Genomic DNA, 24,470 nt, shown 5'->3' on the forward strand with positions numbered 1-24,470 from the left:
TATAGCAATGGTACTAATATTTGTTTAAATTTAAAAATGTAGGCATAGAATTATAATTATATGTAAGTGGCATGTAGTAGTATATAGATAAGCAATTTAAAAATATTGTTGAACTAAAATATGCCTACGTTAGAAATGTTCAAATGGCCGCAACATTGTGATACATTAGGAAAAAATCTACCTTAGAAACGAGACCGCACGCGTTGATGTCTTTATAACCAGAAGTGAAGATTCATAATACTTGGTCTAATTTTGATACAAGTTATAACAAGATGGTAGATAGGTACCTATGTGATAATAGTGACATATGTTCTTCCAATAATTTATAAAATACATAGAACTATAAAATATTTTTTTTTTTTAATTAAATAAATAAAATATTATTTATAAATAGATATTAGTAATAAATTTTAAAATTGTACCTAATAGTAGGTATAACTAATTTTACGCAATAATTAAACTTGAGTATTATCTTATATGTACGAGATACAATATTTTAATAACGTAATAATTAAATAATAAAATCAAGTAAACAATGTCCGTATTACTTCTTTCCTTATTCATGTATTTAACAAGACCTTCATTTCTTTGAAAAATGTTTTTAGTTAAGGACATAGTAGGTATAGGATCGATAAATATGATCTATATTTTTTTTTTCGGTAACTGTCATAAAAACTAAAAAAAAAGTAATAAAATGTTAGTATTCAAGAACACACGTGGTCGTGCAACTTGCCAGGCTACCGGCGCGGCGATTGGTCGCCTCCGCCCCTCCCACTGCGCGCACGCATGACTCACGCGCCCGGCCCAGCACCACATCGCTATTGACACCGCGATTAAGTCAATATTATCGATATATTTGTCAAATACTATATTTTATATACGAGTATACTTGAATATAATATTAACGTATACCTTGTATGTAATCAAAAGTTATATAAATCAACAAAATTCAAATTCTTATGATATTGGATTAAATAATATAACGATGATCTAATTGTAACAAATAATAAAAATAAAGAAATTATTTAATTTTAACGTATAATTATAACGTAATAAAGGCATACCATCAGTATACAAATAAACATAATCGCCTATGAAATATTGTAGGTACAGTTCAGAGTTACATAACATTGACTCATCGTTAGCTATAAATATATTTTAAAACAATAAAAGACACGCTTTATATTAATTTATTTGGTTTTTATTCTTAACCTCGCTGACTTATTTATATATTTGTGTTCATATCTATGTATCTGGTAAATAGTAAATTTATTGCCTATATACTTAAAGAGATATACACTTGATAAAAGATTTGTAAAACTCTTACATAATTGATCATTAGGCACATAATATTTTTAGAATTATAAGCAAATATAAACAAACTCGGGTAATAGCGATCCAAATGTTATATTTAAAATGTATTATTTTTGTCTTCGCATTTTTTTTTAAATCTTGATAGATTAAGTCCAAATGTTAAAATAAAATTTACAATAATATAATATATAAACGCATCACACTCAACGGATCCCCCAGTAGGATTTTCTCCTCTGTTGGGGGTCCGGAAACACACACAATAGACAAACACAACGCCCAGACCTCAAAAACATCTATATGGTCGATACAAATGTCTTTCGTGAGCGGGAATTGAACCCGCGACCGCTAACGTAACAGCCAGTGCTATGACCGCTGCGCCGAAGCGTCGTCAGTTTAATTTAAGAGTAGGTAATTTCATACAGAGATTTTACCAGTATTTAAAATAATAGTTGCAGTAATATTCGTAAAATAATAAAAAGTCATTACGATTGAAAACTTATTAATTTTCTAATTAATGAATAGGTTTAAACACTGAACGTTAACTTTAAACAAAAATATCCCGTAAAACGAAACAGCCATCATTCACAAAACGTTATAAAGATAACGAAACGTCGTAAGCGACACCGTCGCTAGACTTATGAATGAAAAACAAAGCAGCGTCCATGTTAATGTTAATCCATTATCTAATTGCATAATGGTTAAAAAAAACATGAACAGGCAATCGGGCGGGCAAGCGCAGGTAAACCTCCCTCCATACGACTCCGCCTCGGCAGTCTTACCGGCGGTCGTCAGACTGTATCGTGCGGTGACCGGCATCGGTCTTGCGGGTACGCCCATCGAAATGAAGATTGAATGGATGTGTTTACTTGTGCTTACGTTTTTGTGTTTCCATTGTGATGCTGCCAACAAGCCGAGGAGAGGACGGGGCAGCATGTGGTGGTAAGATGAAAAATTGGTTTTTAATATCTTTTTATTTCAAGTAAAATAACAGTTACAAATCAGGAAAAGTCAAGATCGTCAAGCTATTCATTTGACTCAGTTAATAAAGCTATAACTTATAGTTAAAGTTTTTGAATAATACATTAATATGTCAAACGTAATTCGAAATAAAATTGAAGTGTCACTACACACTGAAAAATTTAACTATTTTAGTTATAGCCTTCATTTTTATTGTCATTATCATTATGTTATGAAATGGACTCGATTATGCGATAATACATTGTTTACCGGTACGAATATTGTCTGTAGGGGAGAAATAATTAGCAAATCGTTAAAAACGCGTAAACACACGCGCGCGATGACGCTAATGGTGCCGTTAAACCTGATGCGTCCTAAAACTTGCGTCTTACGATCATTATTTGAATTATTGCGCTATAAATAAAGTATGTCGGATTATGTTCCTCGAAACGTCACGACATACACAAATTATTATAGTTTTTCATATTTATTTTAAGAGATTTAAAAGTATAATTCTAAATCATTAATAGATAAATTTTCGCATTATTAATAATAATTAATCTTTTATTTTACCATTATTAATTTCCGTGTGTTTAATTTAAGCCAAATTAATGTGGATTTTTAGTTTTATTCTTTACGTATGTAATAAGAATGTAATGAAGTGTCACTAAAACTAAGCTGTCGCCAGCTTGACTTGTGACGGACGTCAAAACTGTATTTGCACACACTATCGCCCGGCTTCTGGTATGCGGCAACCTTAATCTCTAACGCACAGAGTTCAAGGTCTATTAGAATCGTACAAATTTGAATTAGGTACTTTATAAATGAGTATGAACATAATGTAACCTTTAAGAAAATGTTATTAGAAAATTAATACTTCAATGTCTACTAATTATAAGTAGGTATAGGTACTATAAATAAAAATAAAATTATGGTGGTAAGCTAAATATCGTAGACAGTCCTAGCTGAGTCAAGCAAAGTCGCCTTCTGTATTTTGACAGTGACGGAAATATCATGGTACAACAGACAAAACAAAAGAATAACAATAAGAATATGTAGATAATATAAAAGGGATGCTTGCAATTGAAGAAGAAGTATTGAAAAAAATGTAACACAAATTCAAATGTTTACTTTTAAAATAAACAAATATAAATTGAATTAATTTTGAAGATTATTTATAATTAACAAAATTTTATAATTAATAATTAGTTAATAAATTATTAAATTCGTTATTTGTAAAGTATAATTTTTAATTTGCAATCAAAGTTAATTTATTTTATATATATTTGGTTAATATATATTTTATATTCATTGCCTAATTTAATGTGAAGATAAACATTTAATTACATGCATTAAAATTTTTATTGTAACATTAAGTTATTTGATGTGGAAAATTAAGGTTGATCATAATGTAAAATTAATTATTAAGATATGGGGTATTTTTACCATAAATTAATAAAGAGTAGTCTTAAACAGTTTATTTTAGTAGTATAAAATATAATGTACTTAATAATACGAAGGATGAAAAATTTTCATCGTTAGTCTTAAGGTACAAATTTTTCTTACAATAAATATTTTTTTAATAACAAAAATCTTACCGGCGGAAATAAACTTCGTCTTCTATTACGTATCTACTTTAGCCTGTAAAATCCCACTGCCCGGCATAGGCCTTTTTTTTCCTTGTAAGATAAGGATCGGAGCTTAATCCACCACGCTGCTTCACTGCGGGTTGGCGGATGCTCAATAAATTCAATAATACCTGACATCTGAAATAAAGTCATCCTAATATTGAGACATTTATAATATTAAAAATTAATTTATTATCATTTATGTATATTTTTTAAATTTATTATCAATATTAATATGACTGAACACTAAAATTATTACGCCGTCGGTAATCTGTAATCAATCAACAGAAGCGCTGTGTTCAACGATAATGATTAAATGCTAAGATGTTAAAAGCTTGACATTTAGTTTTAAATTCTTAATACAACTAATAAATTATATTTGAGAGTTATTTTATATTAATTTTAATTTATAATGTTATTCTTAAAATTAAATTTATTTTATTTATGTGACAGCAAGAGAAAAAAAAAACAGTTGTAACTAAATTAAATAAATGAATCCTTTGCATTGAGTAGTCCTCAGTAGGTTGAAATTATGTAAACACAATACGAACAAATATCCAGACCATGATAAATATCTTTATATCCTACACAAACAATTGTCATGAGTCAGGTTGAACCCGCGACCGCTTACGGTAGGTAGATATAATTACAGTGACTATTGCGACGCGTTCCGTTCAACTCATTTTTATTTGAAATCATAATATATATTAGTAACATTTGAATAATAATAAGTTAAGAATAAATGTATATTCATAGTAAATTATGACACAATAATAATATAGCTGAAGTAGTCACAAGTAACAAATTATGACACAGTATTAACTTAGCTACAGTAGTCATAATGACAAAAATAATGAATATATTTTTTGTCTCTTCTAAAAATTCAAAGTAATATAAAAGTGACTTATCACTTACTATCAGTGAGACACAGCGGCGCGTGCGCATTGCATTAAATAAATATTGCTCGTCTGTTTGTTTAATCATCTAATTAGTATTACACTCTACTTTGGGTCCAGACTTTTTATATCTACTAGAGAATATATTTTATGTTCTTATAAACTAATTATAGTTAAAATCTCTTCATTATCAATAACGTAACATCTCCGTCGGTAGGTATATATCTCTCATCAAAAACTTTTTTGAAATAAATACATATTAATTTAAAGTAATCCTACTTGTAAGAAAAAAATTATCAAAATGTTACTAATAGACCTCTAAAAGGATTTATTCCTCTGTTGGAGATCTGAAAACACACACAGCACAACAAACCGTCAATCGTCAAACCCGCAATCGCCAGTACAACAGCCAGCAGGACCGCTGCGCCAACGGATGGTTAAATAAGAATTTGTGTTGCCAAATATATATATATATATATATATATATATTTATTATATATTCATAAAAAACACTGGGTCGGCAAACAAGCGTACGGCTCACCTGATGGTAAGCGATTACCGTAGCTTATAGACGCCTGCAATACCAGAAGTATCGCAAGCGCGTTGCCGACCCAATCCCCAATCCCCCCAGGAGCTCTGGTCATCTTACTCACCAACAGAAACACAATACTGCTTGAAAACAGTATTATTTTGCTGTGATCTCCTGTAAGGTCGAGGTACTACCCCAGTCGGGCTGCTCCATATTTTGAGCAGGAAATTCCTGCTGTGTCCTACCTCAGTTAAGAGATAGAGATATTATAGTCCAGCCTTTATAGACAAGAATAAATGAGATAAACTTAAAAAAATATGTTAAAGTATCAATCACGCTGGGCCGGGCTTAAAACCTCAACTTTTCATTTTATATACATTTAACGATACTAACACTAGCAAAATTATGCAAATTATAATAGAAAAATTATAAAATAAGCAAAAGATAATTGTAATAATTAATAATTCTGACAAAGTATTCTTTTTATAAATACATTTTACAAAGACAAATTTTTTATTGTATTAAAAACACACATCTATTAAGCGGCAGAAGCGAACGACAGCACAAATAAAATACATATATAAAAAAGCCACACCTTTGCTAATTGTTATTCATCTCACGTCGAGGATATTGCATTACGCTTAAAATCGCGTGCTGGCGTCATGATATCACTGATAACGTTACACCATCTTAACGAGAACTCAGTTCAAATGTACTTGTCATCAAATATAAAAAAAAATCTACTAAAATATTAAACTATGTTATACAATAGTACACAGACAAAGCATCCCTAATTCTTCTAATGTTGCAGATGTCCATCGGCCGCACGAGTGATGGTAGATATTTTTGCATAATAATATGTCGGCTTGTTTGCCCCACTCGTTACTAAAAAAATATACCTTTCATGGGTTGTCTTGATGAATTGGATAATTAGTACATTGTACTGCTCATTAACCATAACTCAGCCCTCAATTAAGCCAGCCTCGATTATGTACTTATTGTTTATAATAAGATGTAAATAAATGAATTAGTATCGTATATAATATGTGTCGTAAATGTAGGTATACTTTATCTATATGAAAACTAAGAGTATGTTTAAATTAACAACTGCAATCGTTCTGACTTCCACTTGGAACAGATATTTGATTACCAATACTTGTTTCTGGTAAAGGATTTCGGTCTCTGTTGATATCATCGTGCTTTAGAAGGCTCGTAAAGCTGTCGGTCACGATTGTTATATTAATTTTATAAAGTGATACGTACTCCTCATAAGGAAATCATACAATGACACTAGTGGCTTAGGGTTATAGAATAAGTTCTAACACGAGCAGGGTATGTACGAATTAAGAACTTGTAAGTGATTATAATGCAGCAGTGGGACATTGTTTGAGGAGGAGCTGTTTAAGTTTACTTTACACATAAGTGTAATTTTTATATTAATATCCATAATTTGTATTTTTTTTTTTTTTTTTTTGTAAAAGCGCCCACATTGCATAAATAAAGAATAATATTAATATTTAAGCCGCTGAGTCCCTAAATATTAATAAAAAATAATTAAATACGAACAAAATACGTAATTTCTCGTTGATTGGTAAAAGAAAACATTAACATTTTCAACACGAGTTTGAGGGTCATACTTTATTGGTCAAACAGACGCCATACTTTAACGCCTCGTAAGAAACCAACAAATCAAACATTAAGACACTTATTCTTATTCTGTATCAGTACGAATCTTGATGCCACCTACGCTTAAATGGGAAAAAATTGTACATTCTAAATGGAAGTTAAACCTTTTACATTTTTATACATTGTATAAAAAATTTTATGTTTAGTTAACGATAATTATTATTGTAATAAAAATTTACTCACATATCTTATTAAATTTATAACGCAGAATGATTGCAAATTATATGTTATAGTTATTTTATGTGTATTAAAACGTCGTTAAGAATTAACGATATTGATTACAAACATCAATTAAACATTAAAGGTGCCGAATGTACTTAAACGAAAGAGAAACCTAATTACTGTAAAGGTATTTAGGATGGAGACATACCAACTAATTACGAATATCGTCGTGAGGAAACGCAGAACATATTTATAGCCAAATCGAGTTTTAGTTATTTAATAATTACAACACGTAACAAGCATCTTCCTGAACGCATCTCCAAACAGGGAACCTCAAAACTCATTATTCGCTTAATTTCTTAATTTTTTTTTAAGTAATATTAGTACAAATGGCGGGTACTTAGGATGGCCATCGTACGTGTAAAATTGTTACTGATACATTATCACAATTTTGAGCTAGAAATTTAAAGGTAAGTATAAAAAATCAGGAGTAGGTGCGTAGTTATTATTAAAATCTTTGGAACGATGTCGATTAAATCTTTTTTCATTACCGTATATATTCAAATATTTTTTCTTTTCAAATTCTTGTTGAATCAAATAAAAAACGTATAGATAATTATTTATTATTGAAAGATTTTTTTTATAAGCTCAAAGAGTAGCGTTTATAGTAATGAGAAGTATAATTACATTTACGATTAATATCTAAGTTAATTCAATTTACAATTAATGAACTATTTATTAATCCATATAATCTTATTTATAGTTACTTACCGGTATTATAATATAATACAGTATATGATAAAATTAAAGTCGTGTGAAGAAAATAGATATTTATTAAACCAAGTATTAATGCTTTCGTTATATATGAGCTTTTCTCATTAGTTTCCGTAATATGTAAAGTTTATCGTCAACTAAACGCACAACCTGTCACAGTTTCATTAGTGTGAACGTTGTTGAACAACGAGACTTGTCGAGAAAAGACAATATTTGTTATTTTGACACATTCACACAGTCTTTATCGCTGTACAAATATAGCGCTTGCTCGTGAAAGCTATTCATTATTTTTCCTTTAGTCCTCGTGTCTCGTATTTGATTTCCTACCAACGTGACAAGTGTAACTTAACGGACACATATATGGACATCCTTGGCATTGTTTCTGCTAATTAAATTAACACGTTCAGTGTGGCACATATCAAGAGTTTTTTTGAGGTGACCTTTTTCTATCAATAAACTTGAATTGTTTCAATGAAGTGTTTATATTGAGTAGGTAGTCATTAGCACGTGTTCTTACTGGTCTATTGATATAGTTGTTTTGAATAATGTAGTTAAAGTTCATCGAAAACTATTTAATTATTTCATTCCTCGTCTATGTCGGTCACTCTCAAAGTATGTAAACTAAAACACATCATAGTTTCAAGAACACGAACAAACGTCGCGTCGTCTCCACGAGTTTTCGAAGGAAATGAGACTTTCCGACGAACACATTCATATTTACGTAACACTTGACTACAAAGAAACGCAAATAGAGAAGTAATACGATTTCCAACTCTCAGGGCCTCGTTTTTTGTGAGCCCTGCCTTTTAATATGTAACTTATCTCGGATACCATACAGTTTTTAATCGATTAAAGGGTATACATCTCATGTTACCAAACAAAAGAGTTTATTTTAAGACAGCTTCGCGAGCAATGTACGTGGTTTTAGTTGATTTCGAAGCGAGTCGCCGTGGGTATGCACACATTAGGTGAGCCGTAGCAGTTCCGAGGCCGAGTCAACAGGCCGGGATGTCGATCGCTCTCGTCTCGTGTTTACTCACTCAGCCCTCGAGGATTAATGCGCGACGCAAATATTTATCTAAACGTCTGCAGATTGACAGTTCGGTCGTCAATTGTTTGTTGTCTTTACCGTCCCAAATGAGCATTTCATTTCGAGTTGCACCCATTGCCTTAAGTGGCGTTCGGGATATTTGTTTTATTTTTTACAAAGTTCTCAGGGTACGTTCGTTGATGTTTGGCATTGTCTTTCGCGATGCTGAAAAAAATAAAATTTAACAAGAACGTATAGAATACATTTTATCAGACTTTTATTTAATTTACTATCATATTTTTTATACGTCTTGACACCTTGATCTATTTTGATTATTGTTGGCAAAATATAAATATTCTATACATATAGTTGTAAATTTTTTTTGTTGTAATTATCATCAAGGTGAACTAACACATTGCATTTTTTAAATACGTGCCCATAAAAATCACCCTTATAAATAAATATATTTATTTTAACAGGGGTATAGCAAAGGCCGGTGAGCCGAACAGTCTTTCGCCAGTGTCGCCTGGTGTCTTGTACATGGACCCAGCAGTGCACGCCACGTTGAGGAGAAAACAGCGGCGCCTGGCGCGCGAGAACCCTGGCGTTCTAGCCGCTGTGGCCAAGGGTGCTAACATGGCGGTATTGGAGTGTCAACACCAGTTCAAATATAGAAGATGGAACTGCTCCACGCGGAACTTTCTGCGTGGCAAAAATTTATTTGGAAAAATTGTTGACAGAGGTTAGTTTTTTTGTTTTTTTTTTTTTAAACATTTTTAGTCTTTGTCTCTGTTTTTCTTCTTTGCTTAATATTTTAAATTATTCGAGATAAAGCCTGAGAATTTAATTATGAATTTGACGTAGAATACAGTTCTAAATTATTATTATTATTCTTTTACATCATTTAAAAAAGTCATTTAGTTGCTTAATTAATATCAGGTCTGGGACAAAGTATTTTCGTGTTTTATATAGAAATTCAAGGTGAGATTTTAATTTACTTACATTAATAATAATAATAATAATAATAATAATAATAATAAACGCTTCACACTCAACGGATCCCCCAGTAGGATTTTCTCCTGTGTTGGAGGTCCGGAAACACATACAATACACAAACACAACGCCCAGACCACGACCAACATCTATATGGTCGACCGCTAGCGTAACAGCCAGTGCTATGACCGCTGCGCTAACGCGTCGTCAATAATAATATGTACCATTTTGTTTGATCACTTGCCACCATCTCGTAGGTAGTGACAGGATTGCGTTGCAGTTGAAATTTTGGGACCTCTCATTAAAAAACCGTGACGAGTCATTTTGACAGCCCTCTTTTGATGTCAACTTTACACTACGCGTAATTTTTGCGAGTCAACTCGGGTTTCTCGATAGTCTGTGCAGCTTGACCGACCTTTGACTACGATCTCTTTTGTATATTCTTATCATAGGTGATCCACTTTTCGTCACCAGCGATCATGTCATTGGTCGTAGTCCGTCTATTGCAGACGATTTAGACAGTGTCAGACAGACACTGTGTCGCCTAGGACACTCTTCAGGAAAACGCAGGGTTGCATAAGCTCTGCGCCACCCTCTCGACCTCACTGGCTAAGCCCACAGGAACGACGAGTCGATAGGTGTGGAGCCAGTTCGGCTGCAGGAGTCTTTCGCATTTTGGTTGACGGAGACCCCATTCCGGGTCTCAAATGAAGTTTTCCTTCTCCAGGACCCTGATGATTTCGAGCCAGGTTTATCCCTCGGTCGCCTTTTACGACCCCCACGGGAAGAAAGGGTGTGGTGGTATTTTACTCGGCCGACACCACACGGCATGTTTCCATTCCACCAGCGATCAACCCTTTAAAAAAATGATTCGATATCATTACGTCTCAAGAGAGAATCGCAAATGTGTACGCGGTCCATTAGATTTCTTTTTTTTTATATAACTAAGTCGGCAAACAAGCGTACGTCTCACCTGATGTTAAGCGATTACTGTAGCTTATAGACGCCTGCAACACCAGAAGCATCGCAAGCGCGTTACCGACCCAATACCCCCCCGCTCAGGAGCTCTTACTCACCAACAGGAACACAATACTGCTTGAAAAAAAGTATTATTTAACTGTGGTCTTCTGTAAGGTCGAGGTACTATCCCAGTCAGGTTGCTTTATATTTTGAGTAGGAAATTCCTGCCGTGCCCTACCTCAGTTAAAGTAAGTTAGTTCTGTCAGTAAGTTCATGTGGCACCCATATATCGAGGTTTGTTGTAGCCAGCCTTCTTCAAAACTGTTTTATGGTCAATTCTCAGATCTTCAGCTATATACTAACTACTCAAATGTCGATCTAGCTAAACTTTTTCAAAAGTGTCGTCACGTTTATTCGTAATTAACTTGGCGACCAGAGCGAAATGCATCTTTGATATTAAAATTTCCTGCCTGATAACGCTTAAACCAATTTTTTTTGTGCTAACTCTTACTGACACTGCATAGGTCCATAAACGTCAAAAAGTATTTTCGTAGCTTGAGTTGTTCGTATTTTCCCTTTTCTTAAAGTAAAACTTAAAAATGTACCGAATTTTTTATTTGGATTCACCCATTTTGGCTAACTAAAAAACAAATGAAAAGAAACTGTTTTTTTGCTTTTTATATTCATTTTTAAAACGTCATCTTTTCATAGTATTAAAGTCAGTCAGTTACAAACAATACAACAAAAAAAAAATTATAACAACTTTTCTCTAAGAAAATAAGAAACGACCCTTTTTTCATCAACCTATTATTAAAATAGCACTAGGATTGGAAAAAAATATAAGGGTAATTTAATATATAGCGTGTGTAATGTAACCTACGATATGTTATAAAAATTAAAATATACGTCGACTATAGGAATATTCACAATGAAATAAACTATAAAGAAAAAGAAGTATTTAACGATGTAGTCAAAAGAACTCAAGACTAAGACGATTTTAATTTCATAATAATGTATTCAGAATATTGCTTGTTGCCTTTACCTACTACAGCGCGTATTGCCGCAATAAACATAAAATTTTAGTTTTATAAATTGTTTATTATGAATTTAAATACGAATAAATTTTGATAAAGACTGACAAGTTAATGCCTGAGCTCCGATTATCCTTTTGGCAAAGATAAAAAAAAACAAGGAGCTTAAATAGTGAATATGAGAACACGCGTCATTCGTTTGTCTCAATTTTGTCCCAAACAAATGAAAAAAAGCTAAACATTAAAAAGAACTTAAGGAGATAATCTCTAAATATCTTAAATATATCAAGAAAGCAGATATCGATACATTGAGACGTTTTAAAACAAGATCGAAAATTTTCAATCCAACATAGGGTTGGTATTAAAAAAGTCCCGTACAAAAAGATTTTTGACAACAAGCCCCTAATCCGAGTTACAAAGAATGGCTACAAATTAAGTGATATCTTTAGTTGGCAACCCTTTTAAGAGATGTTATCTGTATTCACCGGGAGGGTAGCGCGCCAGGGGCACCTATAAAGGGTTCATCAAGATAAAGCATACAGGATCAATTACATGCGTCCGAGTGACGTACTCAATCCTGTTTGTCGATGGCCTTTTTATTTATCCTATTATGAATTCATTTCGAATACTTCACGTTAAACGATTTAATTAGTTTCTAATGGACGGCGACACTGTCTCAAGTCCCGATATAAGAAAAAATGTTTTGATTTTTGAATTGAACGTAATACTGTTTTAAAAATTATTCGCTGTGATAAATTTGAAAAAAAGAAAAAAGAAAGAAAAAGTGTTCCATTTTTAAAAACGCTACACACAATAGAATTAGTATAGATTCCCATTAAGCCGATGTGAATGGAGATATTATCGATTTCAAGATAAAAATCAACAAATAAGACTGCACTGTAAACATGTAAATGATAATTTATAGAAAAAGTATCGTGCTGTAGCTGGCGAACATGCCGTATTGGTTAGGAGGCTATAATAAAGAGGCGAGATTAAATTTATAAAAGGTGCACTTACGAAAATTAAAATGTTCATAACAAGATTTGGTACGTTTTTTAAACGCAAACATTACCTTTTGAATACCCTATTACAAGCGTCATAAGTTTGATTATAGATTGTACATGAATTTCGCAAATGTAAAAATAAATTTGCTCATGAAATCAGGGCTGCCCTATCTCCGGTGTCCGATTTCGATGTTTTGTGCGCGATATGCCTTATTATGAGCCTGCGAACTGCGAACATCTGGTCCTTACTTCACATTATTCGTTTTAAGCAAAAAAGAAGTCTCATTGTTAATCAAAACTATCTCAGCTTTTTATAACAAACAAAAATAAACGCGATTGAGACCGAACGTAACATTTTTGTTGGATCAAAATAGAATTAGATTATAAGCTTTCCTTGGGGTCAGGCGGCGTCGAGGGGGTTATCTTGAGAATTAAAAGCGTTCGCCTCCATATCTCGGCCTAATTCGATCTCATTTTGAATTCGACGTTACTGGTATATATGTGTGTATGACTGTTCGTGCGTGCGCCACGGTTATTGACCCCTTGCTTCTTACGTTAATGAAACGTGCAAACGCTTTCTGTAAATGATGTCTCTATTAACTTGCACTTCACTCTCAGCTAAATTTATTTTAAAAATTACTCTCCAAGCAAAGAGTTCGAATGGAATATAGATACATTTAAAAACAAACAGAACATGAGAATATTGGACAGGTTCAAATAATTAGGTAAAAAATAAGTCGACACAAATATTTGTGCTAAGCACGTGAAACATCACCAAATTAAGCAAAATCATTAGTATTGCTACGATCTTCGAAAAATATATTGCGGAGGACGAGGTCGAGGGAAGGTCGCTCCAAATTAAAGTTAATACGATATATTATGTTCTCAAATCACCTACAGATAAGATGGAGATCATTATAAATATATTCATTAATTGTAAATTGGTAACAAATAGCAAATAAATTCATATGTTTACATAACATTAACTTTTATCGAACGAATAAAAAACGGGTTCTATCGTCGGTAGCCGGCGGCGTAGAGACGATTCAGAGACTTCAATGAACCTGTTCATTGACAAAACCATTTTAGAGTCGAACGATTAGCTCTGTCTCGTTTAAGTCAGTACAACAATTAAATGGCTAAGACAGATACAATTAAGGTGATAAAGTTCATTAATGCGAGACCGGCCAGTACTCAACAGTCAGTATTTTTTTAGTTAAGTACGAGAACAACGGAGCAGACAATAAAATAATTAAAACCTGACTGACGTAACTGAAACGCCTAGAGCGAATACAAATACCGACACAATCTATTTACAAACATTGTTCAACATTTTTCTAAATTAAAACCCAGATATAGCACTGCGGACCACCGTCGTAATAATTTCCATCTGTAAAAAGAGCAAAAGGCTGTACATAATTTATGTTATATGCGTGTGCATTTAGAGCATATTACTTTATTAAGGGCAGGCAGGGCGGGCGAATCGCGCGAGCCCATATTACAGACCGGCCGCAAATATCTGCCGATAAACTTTTTTAATACATTGCAATTACGTCCATTTGAGAAACGCATAAAAACGGACAAGCGATCGCGGCGGGAGCTCCATACAACGGAACTCATTAAGAAAAAAAAAATCGTAAATATGATTTCGAATCGCTGAAGCTCATCGAGCACCGAAATCTTTGAATAGGGTTTGCTTGTCATAATTACAGTTTCGACGGACAAAGCCCCCCCAGATGGAACAAGAATAATTACTAATATACACGTCCACACGCCATTGATGAGTTGATGCGACATCTTCATCTCTTTGTGGTGTAAACCTCAAGGATCGTATTAACACAAATGATGACAACGGGACAATGGCCCGCTCTTTATAGAACGGGTCATTGTTGACCCGAGAATAGAAAAATATATGGACCGGATTCCCGCGGCGATGCCTCCTGCGGTGCGGTTTGGCGATGAGCATGCGACTGCTCGTACACGCTCCACGGAAGCCACGTTTACACCTATCGCAGCGTCTAATGGCAGGTAACTCGGCCAACAAAACGACCTTTCCCAAAATATTTCCTGTTTTGAAGGTTTCGTATGTAGCCCCCGAGATTCCATCGTCGTGGGTGGATAAAAAATGTAAAACGATCAACACCAAAAATAAAACGGATATAAAATGCCCTCGACGAAATATTTAATTCTCAATTAGATAAGCGTTTTATATTTGTGAAGTTTGAATTGTTTTAAGTTATAGCAGTTCGTGACATTAAAAAAGGTTTGAATGAATTTAATATGCCCTAAAACCCATGCGAATATCGTTTTTACAAAACACTCTAAATTAACGATTATTTTGTTATCTGTAATTATGAAGTTGATGTTAATTTTATTTTCTGTGTTTCGTTTCTCAGTTTGAAAATAAATGTCTTTGTCCTTTATATGAATGGGAGTTAAAACCTTGGATGGTAGCGAGTGGTAGCCCCGAACTCTTTGTGCCACTCACAATGAGTGATATATGAGCGACGTAATTTTGAATTGTCGCAACGAAGTCTCTGGTTGAGGACTGAGTGTGAAATTATCATCCTTATGTAGCATAACGAAAATGAATTATTGCTTTTTATCGCCCCTTTCTTACCGAGCTTTCACGGCAAAAATATCACTAAATCTTCTTTTTTGTCTTTTTTAAGAATCGAGTCGAATGACATGATTATGTCTGTTACTAATATGCTATTAAATCGTCGTAAAATTCTTTAAAACAGTAATAAATGATTTCATCTCTGTTAACGCTCGTCCTCGATAGGTAGACGTCTAAACCGGCCAAACATCACATTATAAAACGGGTGATTTATTGTTGTTTTGAGTAATTACATCTCATCCTATTTGAATAATGCGAGTTGCCATAAATTATAAGAAACACGAAGCGCGACGCGCGAAATCGTCATAAGTCAATCTTTCAAATTAATCTCTCGGAAACACCTCGGCGTGATGACTTAATGCGGACGGGAACATATTTAATTAGTGCATTAAATTCGAATTATTTAATGGTTTTCTCTGTGAGGCCAGGTGTTCATCAAATGTCAACAGTGATTTAGTTTTATTTTACAGAGCGGCTGAACGATCGCTCATAGGATTTACGAGTTTTTGACTTTTATAAATTCTCAACGCCTCGCCTTAACTGCCAATCCGGCGGGATGAAATTATCGCTCGGTGCTCGACTGCTCGCGTTGTAAACCGACTTCGGGACCATTTATTATCCATACAGATAATCCACCGACAGCACTTTATTATCAGTTATAATAATAATTTACTTTTATAGATTCACATTACTCATGTTTGTTCTTATTTGACTGCAGTTTGATGCGGTGGAACTGCCTCAATAAAATAATAGTGCGCCTTAATTATAAACGCTTTATATATCTGACGATCTATGGGACTGTGATACTAATCGTTATTTGTATTAGGGGCTTATACGTGATCGGTGTCAGATTATCGTTGTTTGGGTGGTTAATTAAGCCCATAGAAGGAATTTAAATTTTATTTAATACCGTGACTAATGCGGTCCCACGAATGAAACATCTTTACATCTGTCATAATTTTTCTACGTCGCAATTTATTCGCAAATCGCGATAATCCTCTTTGTTATCTGTGGAAATCGATGGTTGAGCACGCCAACGAAATAAATTATTGAATTATTTATATGTACATAAATATTTCGTCTCGTATTAGAACAGAACAAAGAATCACCACGCGAGCATGTCAAACGGGTTAGGTTTGGTCGTGAATCATTCAGACAGAAGTTTATAAACATATCGGACCAATTAAAAATGATACTTCGGTCGATATTTTTATTCCTAATTGGTAAGATAAATACTTACCGTTATGTCATAGCGGTCGATGAAATCAAAGCTGTGGCAGGTAACACATGGACAAGAAAAGCTCGTGACAGACAGATGTGGAGGCAATTGGAGGAGGCCTTTGCCTAAAATAGGCAAACAGACAAGGTTGTCGAGGCAAAAATTAACGAAAAATAAAACTCAAGAAATCACTATGTTATAATATTAAGTGTTAAAGTTATCTATATATGTTCAGTAGAAATACGGTTTAAGTTTATTATTATGTTATAGTATATTATTTAAGAGTTATTGTGTAAAATCAAGTCTGAATAAAGGCTCTTTTTATTTTATTTATTTTATTTTATGTCATAGCGGAGATAGAGTAATAGTAGTGAAATAAAGATCACAGCGGGCAGAAAGACGTCAAAACATCTACACTCGACGAATATCTACGTGTTATGAAGCGCACGTGGTTGAGCCACCTGGCTGGCGATGACACCCCGGGGTCTGACCTGTGACTCACTAATACGACCTCGATATACCTACCTATCTGTAACGATACCGCGACATATAATCATAGCAATTACGAAGCTCTTTCTTTTATCTAGTGAACATAGATGTGATAACATAACTTTGTTAAGATCAGCCTCATTTTATTCATATGTGTCAAATATAATTGATCTACACCTATTTTTGTAACGAGAAATCTCTTTCCAACTCATTACAAAAGATGAATGCTTCACATCGGATTGTATTCGTAGCAGTTGAATTAATTTCCCCCGAGCATTGAATGATGGCGAAATTGACATTAAAATTCCGGGACGAACGTCTCAAGTAATTGCTGTATAAAATACTTTTGTGTAACATCCCAAAGCGAAACACAAAAAGTGAGACCGGCTACGGCGGTATGCGCTCACCGTAATTTATATCGGTGCACGATGACAACTCAATAAAAAAATGATTTCATTTGCTTATTGAGTCCTTAATAACGATGGCGTGGACTCCGAGACCGTTCCATACATTATTATTTTAAATAATAATAAATATAAATTTCATGTTATTTTTAATTCTTACGTTTTTACATCAGCATGCATTGCTTGAATGGAAGCCCACCAAAGATGTTTGTTTGAATATAAATTATTTAATTAGACTTTGAAACTTTAAATTCGAATACAATTTGAATATTTTAAAAGAAAAGTATTGAGTATTTTCTTATTCTTATTCTTGTCATTGGTTAAAATGAAAAATTTGACTAATGAACAATCTGCTGTTTTTTTTTTCAACATTTAATTATGACAGGAACAGATTATTGCGAGAAATTGAAACGGATCATTTTTTTAATTAGGCTTAAGGTAAACGGCCAGCCATCGAACTACTTTCGATTTTAAACTCCGAGGAATTTAATTGTAACCTTGAACGTCGAGAGCCGATGACTCAGTCGTACATATCATAGTTAATTTATTAACATTAATTTGTGTTGCCGCATAAATAAATTCAAAAAAAAACTAAAAATATATATTTTAGTTTCTATCACATAAGTTACACTGATACAAACTGAATATTTTTGTAATTATTAATTTAATTTAATGTTTATTATTTATAAGAAAAATTCGTAAGAAAACAATTTTATCGATAGACACAACCATGACTTGAAAATCGATATTACCGTGATTCGTTGCACGCCACTACAGCTTGTAATGATCAATAATCTCCGGGGTAGGTAAGAGTCACTTCTTTTATTTTCAATCGTCGAGATATACCCTCTCTCTTTTAATTGTATTTTATGAGTATTTGATTCTAATGCCGGGCCATTAATTATTTATAGTATTCGGTACGGGATGAGAGAATGGATTTATGTATTCGTTCAGGAGATGAATGTATGGATCGATCCTTTTGTGACCGTGCATTGAGTTCATTCGATAATTACTCGAGATTAGGTTAGACTGAGTCAATATTCATCAAGTTTAATGTCGAGTCACTAATTGATATTAACTTGATATTTGTATCAATATTATCTATAATATAAAAATGAGTCGCTGAATGTGTTGCTAAGCGCAAAACTCGAGAACGGTTGGACCGATTTCGCTAATTCTTTTTTTAAAATATTCCTTGAAGTACGAGGATGGTTCTTACGGAGAGAAAAATTCTAAAAAAAAAAAATAATAAAATTAAAGAATCGACTGTTACGAAGGCGATACGAAGTTCGCCGGGTCAGCTAGTTTTTGAATATATTTAAGAGTTACGAAGTTACGATACCTCTACGACAATACGAACGATATATTTTTCCTTGTATATATTTTATTAATTATTAATTTTAATAAACATACGTATGTACGTAAAATTTTGTCGAGATACCAAATGTATTACCTATTTGTATCTTTTAGCCCTAAGCCATAATAAAATTTAATTAAATATGTGAATGTCAAACATGCCTATGCTAAAATATTATAAACTGAGTATTATTATTACAAAAACAACAACATTATGCCAGAAGCGAGATCCGATACCTGCTTTTTATAAGTTTATAGCTGTCTATTATCACGAAACTCTGCGAAACTGTCTTAATATAAAATATGGCTTTCCAAACAAAGAACGCTAATTGTAATGGCATATTAAATGCCAAATTTTTCAATGTTGGATCCGTGTTAATATCGATCGAATATTTACGGATGCAATATAATTTTATTTTTATATCATCATCTTTTTTTAAAATATGTATTCTTTTGTGAAGGAATAATTTATTTATTTTTTGTATTTTTCTTTGATTTAGGTTGTCGCGAGACCGCGTTTATATACGCGATCACGAGCGCCGGTGTGACGCATGCCGTGTCCCGAGCTTGCGCAGAGGGAGCGATCGAGTCCTGTACTTGTGACTACTCACACGTCGATCGCACACCACATCGCTCCCGAGCACCCAACGCAGCCAACGTGCGAGTCTGGAAATGGGGTGGCTGTAGCGATAACATCGGCTTCGGATTTCGATTTAGCAGAGAATTCGTCGACACAGGAGAAAGAGGCAAAACAGTTAGAGAAAAAATGAACTTACACAACAACGAAGCTGGCAGAATGGTTAGTTTATACTTAATAATCATACATCACCAATCCTTTCAATCGATACTTACAGTAGCTCATAAACATTCATTAAATAAACCGACTGGAGTACCGGCCAACAGACGTGTCATCGCCTCGTGTTTACATTAGTAACATTACGGGTGACGATCGATTGTCAGCCACTTGATGTGTCGCTTAAGTCTAAAATTAATTATGCGTCAAACGGATCGGCCCATCGCACGAGGACTGCGCAACAGGCACCCATTCGTTGCGCTCGCACATCTCCCTCCCACCGCACACCCACATTTGCATACCCGCTGTCCGTACCTTCCTAAAATCATCAAAAAGGGACGTCGGGCGTCTCAAGCCACCCAAACGCTTCATTAACCTACGCGGTTAATTCCTGTCACGACAAACACACTGGGTGTCCACCTGATGAATATTCACAACATTCCATCGATTGTTTAACACATATTTAGACACTAGACTGTATAATGCATCCTTCCATCTACATAAAAATAAAAAATTGGACAACCATTTTCTACGAAGCGTGCTTTTTGAGGATAGGAAAATATTTACTATCTTCGTCCTCGCGTCATTTATCTACCTTCTTAGAATGATGAATGAATCTAGAGTATGATTTATGATCGGTCCACATGCAGTGACGACCGACCCACCTCTTCTCGATTTGTAACAATTTGCTCGATCATAAGATTCTATCGATGAAGTGTGCTTTAGTGATCATCGATCACCAGTATCGGCGCTTATCGGAGGAATTTAAAAATATTTGGATATCACTATAAAACCCCTCACTCGAATGAATAAATTAAGAAATTCGACGTATTCTTGACATATTATTAATTATATCATTTGTCCACAGCACGTGCAAACAGAGATGCGCCAAGAATGTAAGTGCCATGGTATGTCTGGGTCCTGCACTGTCAAGACCTGCTGGATGAGGCTGCCTAGTTTCCGCTCCGTGGGTGATGCTCTTAAAGACCGCTTTGATGGGGCTTCACGGGTCATGATGCCAAGTACAGAGAGTGACGTGCCCTTAAGACAGCGAAACGATGCAGCACCGCACAGAATTCCACGACGAGATCGTTATAGGTTCCAACTCCGTCCACTTAATCCTGATCATAAAACACCGGGCACTAAAGACCTAGTGTACCTAGAACCATCGCCAGGTTTCTGTGAAAAAAACACAAGGCTGGGGATTCCCGGCACGCATGGGCGTGCTTGTAACGACACGAGCATAGGTGTCGACGGCTGCGATCTTATGTGTTGCGGCCGTGGTTACAGGACCGATACGATGTTCGTTGTGGAACGATGCAATTGCACATTTCATTGGTGCTGCGAAGTCAAATGTAAATTTTGTCGAACGGAAAAAGTGGTTCACACGTGTTTATAGACAAGCGGACACTAAATCCTAATGACGCGTGCACGTACGTGATCGAAAGTAAATTAGTGTCGACCTTGGACTTAAGTGCGAAGTTGAACAGTAAAGTTCGTCGGAAATAAATATGTAAATAATTGATTTAATTTTTCTTCCGAAGTACCTTTTTCCAAGTCGTCTCCATACCTCTCAGTACTTGTTATTCATCTTGACCTATGTAAATAGTTACCTATTGGTCTTTGTCTTATCACCTTATTCGTCATTAATCCGCTGTTACTATAAAAATGAGCAACTATTCATTCATTTATTACTTGTTAGTTTCCTTATGCAGTCGAATGTATGAATTATTATTGTTAGACGCGCTTCTCTCAGTGACTACTCACCCGGGCGACCGAAATCTCAGACTACTTTTAATGATATTTTTTAATATCATTGTAAAGTTGAAAATTTATATTATTATGTTTTAACAAAGCCATAAAATTCGTTTATTGATAAATTACATTTTTATACAATTTCTATTTTATAGAGTTCAGCGTCAGGTGTACGATCGTATTAACTGTTATAAATATATGTATATAACTGTGTAAGAGCCAAGAGCGAAATTATCTTGTAATTATAATTTTATATTAATTATTTAAGTCGTTAATGGATTTTGTGGCTTAACTGCATTTGCATAAAGCGTCATCTTGGGTGTTCGCTTTTAAAGGTTGCATTTAAGCCTTATCATTGAATAAGTAGCGCCATCGTAAAAGTGTCCCACATTACGAGATAAACGCTCTCGAGAATTTTAATTAAATATTAAATGAATTAAATAATCAGTATTATACGTATATTATTGTATGCGTGCTGCGTCCGATTCTCCGAGATAAAGTTGCACGTAAGCCCGATTGACACTTGTTATACATTTTAAACGCTCGTTCGTGCTTTTAAATGGTCCATTATTTATTAAGCATGTACAAAAATTTTTTTGTTCCTTATATATTTTTAATTAGTGGAGATATCGCAAAATGTTGATTTCGACTGTTTATATTCTTACACCGATATCAAGTAACAACCACATTCGCCTTACAAATTGTTACCTCTTTACCAATATCCTAAAGCTGACATTTTATATTTATATATTGTATTTAAAGTCTAAGTGGCTTAGTGTTAGGTTTTTTTTTGTTAATATTGTAATTAATTCTAAAACAATTTTTAATAATTATTACTAGTATATAAATACATTTTAATAAATATCTCATTAGACTGATGTTTGACAGTTTGTTATAAGATGGAAGCTTTACTTATCGTAATTATTTGTATCAGAGTGAATGATATTTCATATGTGATATAAAAATAGTTTAGAAATAAATGTCCTAAGTGATAGTCAAACATCGAGCTTCTTTATATATAGTAGTAAGATATGGCGATAAGCACGCGAATACACTTTTTTTTTTTAAGATATTTATTAAATTTTATACTAAGTTTTATATTATTTCACCTTAAATCGTATTCAATTTAAAGTGAAATTGAATAGTCGTTGTAGTAATACCATGTTAAAACTAACGTTAACTTACTATCCGCTGTCACAGGCTTGTTTTGTGGACTTAAAATTAGAAACTATTGTTTGCATGGACTGGTATGATGTTTGTCAGAACCAAGTAATTCCTTAATCTGTGATATACATTTTTAGAACTTTTATTTCAACATTTGGTAAATATTTGAAACAGCTCGCTTCAAACAGTATTTCGATTTTTATCTACGAATTTCAAGACTGAAATTAATTTTTTACATTTCATAGAGATCGTAATCGGACCACTGAACCATTTTAAATTTTAGCGTCGTATCGAATATAAAATCGATTTTTTTTTATATTTTATCTTTCAGGAATCCGTATAATCTGTTCCGTTCGATCTTTTATCGATGACAGTTAATCCTGAGTTTTAACATGCGTCCTTGCCCTAATCAAATTGCCAGTGTAAAAAATGAGCATGTAAATATAATTTTATAATGATTTTTTTTAAGTTATTTATGTTAATGTAGTATTTTATTAATAATATTAGAATAGATAACAATATGATTAAAATCAGCTGAACATTTCTGAATCTCAAAGGCATTATATTGAATTTATAATTTTGAACATATTTTTTGTCATGTGACCACTGTTTAGGTTTGACAAACTATTGTAATGATATCGGTGGTATATTAGTTTCTATTTATGATTGATGAAAAACTGATTAGTTGTTACTAAAATATAAAATGCGAAAAATTCCAATCTTTTATTACAAAGCAATATTTTATTGCTGGAAAACTCATTACCCTCTTTTGCATTGCACATTCCTATTAGGGAAAAGGCGATTGCAAATATTTTTAATCAATACCACGGACTTCAAATGTATAGTTTATATATACATCTATAATATACTAATACTTATACATCCATAAATATTTATTTATTAATATTTCTTGTACGAAATCAATTAGAAAAAAAGTTCTAATAATAATAAAGCAAGATCGTTGATACATTTTTCTATCTTTGTTTTATTTCTAAATATCTCTCCACAAGAAAACCTACAATGACATCTACCAAAGAGTTCAATGAACTCGGTAAATTGAAATATTTTGAAATTAGTGACACTAGCATATTTCGATAAGTGTTCTATTTTTCATATAAAAAAAAAAACATATAAAAGCCACGTCGCTTTGGCGTGATGATAGTGATGCGTGTACCGTGCAAGCGCTCACGCATCGGCGATTGCGGATTCGATTCCCGCTCGGTGTGGATATTTGTATTTATACAAATACCGTGGCTCGAAGAGCACGCTAAGCTGTCAGTCCCGGTTGTTATTACAAACACCTCAGATCGCTACTCATAGGAACATAGGGAACATATTCGCCAACCCTCAGTGGAGTAGTGTGATGGATTAAGCTGCGATCCTTCTCCTAAAAAAGAGGTATACGAGTATGTCCAGCACTGGGATGTTACAGGCTGAACCGTATCGTATAAAGCAATAAATTAGTTGTCTATACAATTTCTTGGGTATTTACCTTGTTCTTTTAATTCCTTAGACCCTTGTAATAATAACTCGACAAACATTTATACGACTTAAAACAAAATATTTTGGATATTTACGTTTCATCTTCAATTTCTAAACGCATTTTTAAAATAAGTCTTAAGTATTGAAATTCTCAAACGAACAAGAAATTTCCTTTTTTTTACAATAAATGATATTATAAATAGCACAAATTCTGAAATTTTAAT

At 33.5% G+C, this 24,470-nt stretch overlaps 1 protein-coding gene across 1 annotated transcript; it reads left to right on the plus strand.

Moving 5' to 3' along the window:
- Positions 1–2,155: 2,155 nt before the first annotated feature.
- LOC123669324 (protein Wnt-1) lies at positions 2,156–21,370 on the plus strand. The gene is made up of 4 exons (XM_045602933.1): positions 2,156–2,253; positions 9,456–9,718; positions 19,553–19,851; positions 20,714–21,370. The coding sequence occupies exons 1-4, from the start codon at positions 2,156–2,158 to the stop codon at positions 21,242–21,244; spliced, it is 1,191 nt and encodes a 396-aa protein (XP_045458889.1). The 3' UTR covers positions 21,245–21,370.
- Positions 21,371–24,470: the final 3,100 nt, after the last annotated feature.

Source organism: Melitaea cinxia, chromosome 3 (genome assembly GCF_905220565.1).
Source record: "Melitaea cinxia chromosome 3, ilMelCinx1.1, whole genome shotgun sequence".
NCBI classification, from domain to species: Eukaryota; Metazoa; Arthropoda; class Insecta; order Lepidoptera; family Nymphalidae; genus Melitaea; species Melitaea cinxia.

Bases quoted from the DNA above. Each gene is read 5' to 3' on its own strand.
- LOC123669324 (XM_045602933.1), top strand. From the start codon at position 2,156: ATGAAGATTGAATGGATGTGTTTACTTGTGCTTACGTTTTTGTGTTTC. The intron at 2,254-9,455 runs GTAAGATGAAAA...TTATTTTAACAG, and splicing joins GGACGGGGCAGCATGTGGTG to GGGTATAGCAAAGGCCGGTG. The intron at 9,719-19,552 runs GTTAGTTTTTTT...TCTTTGATTTAG, and splicing joins TGGAAAAATTGTTGACAGAG to GTTGTCGCGAGACCGCGTTT.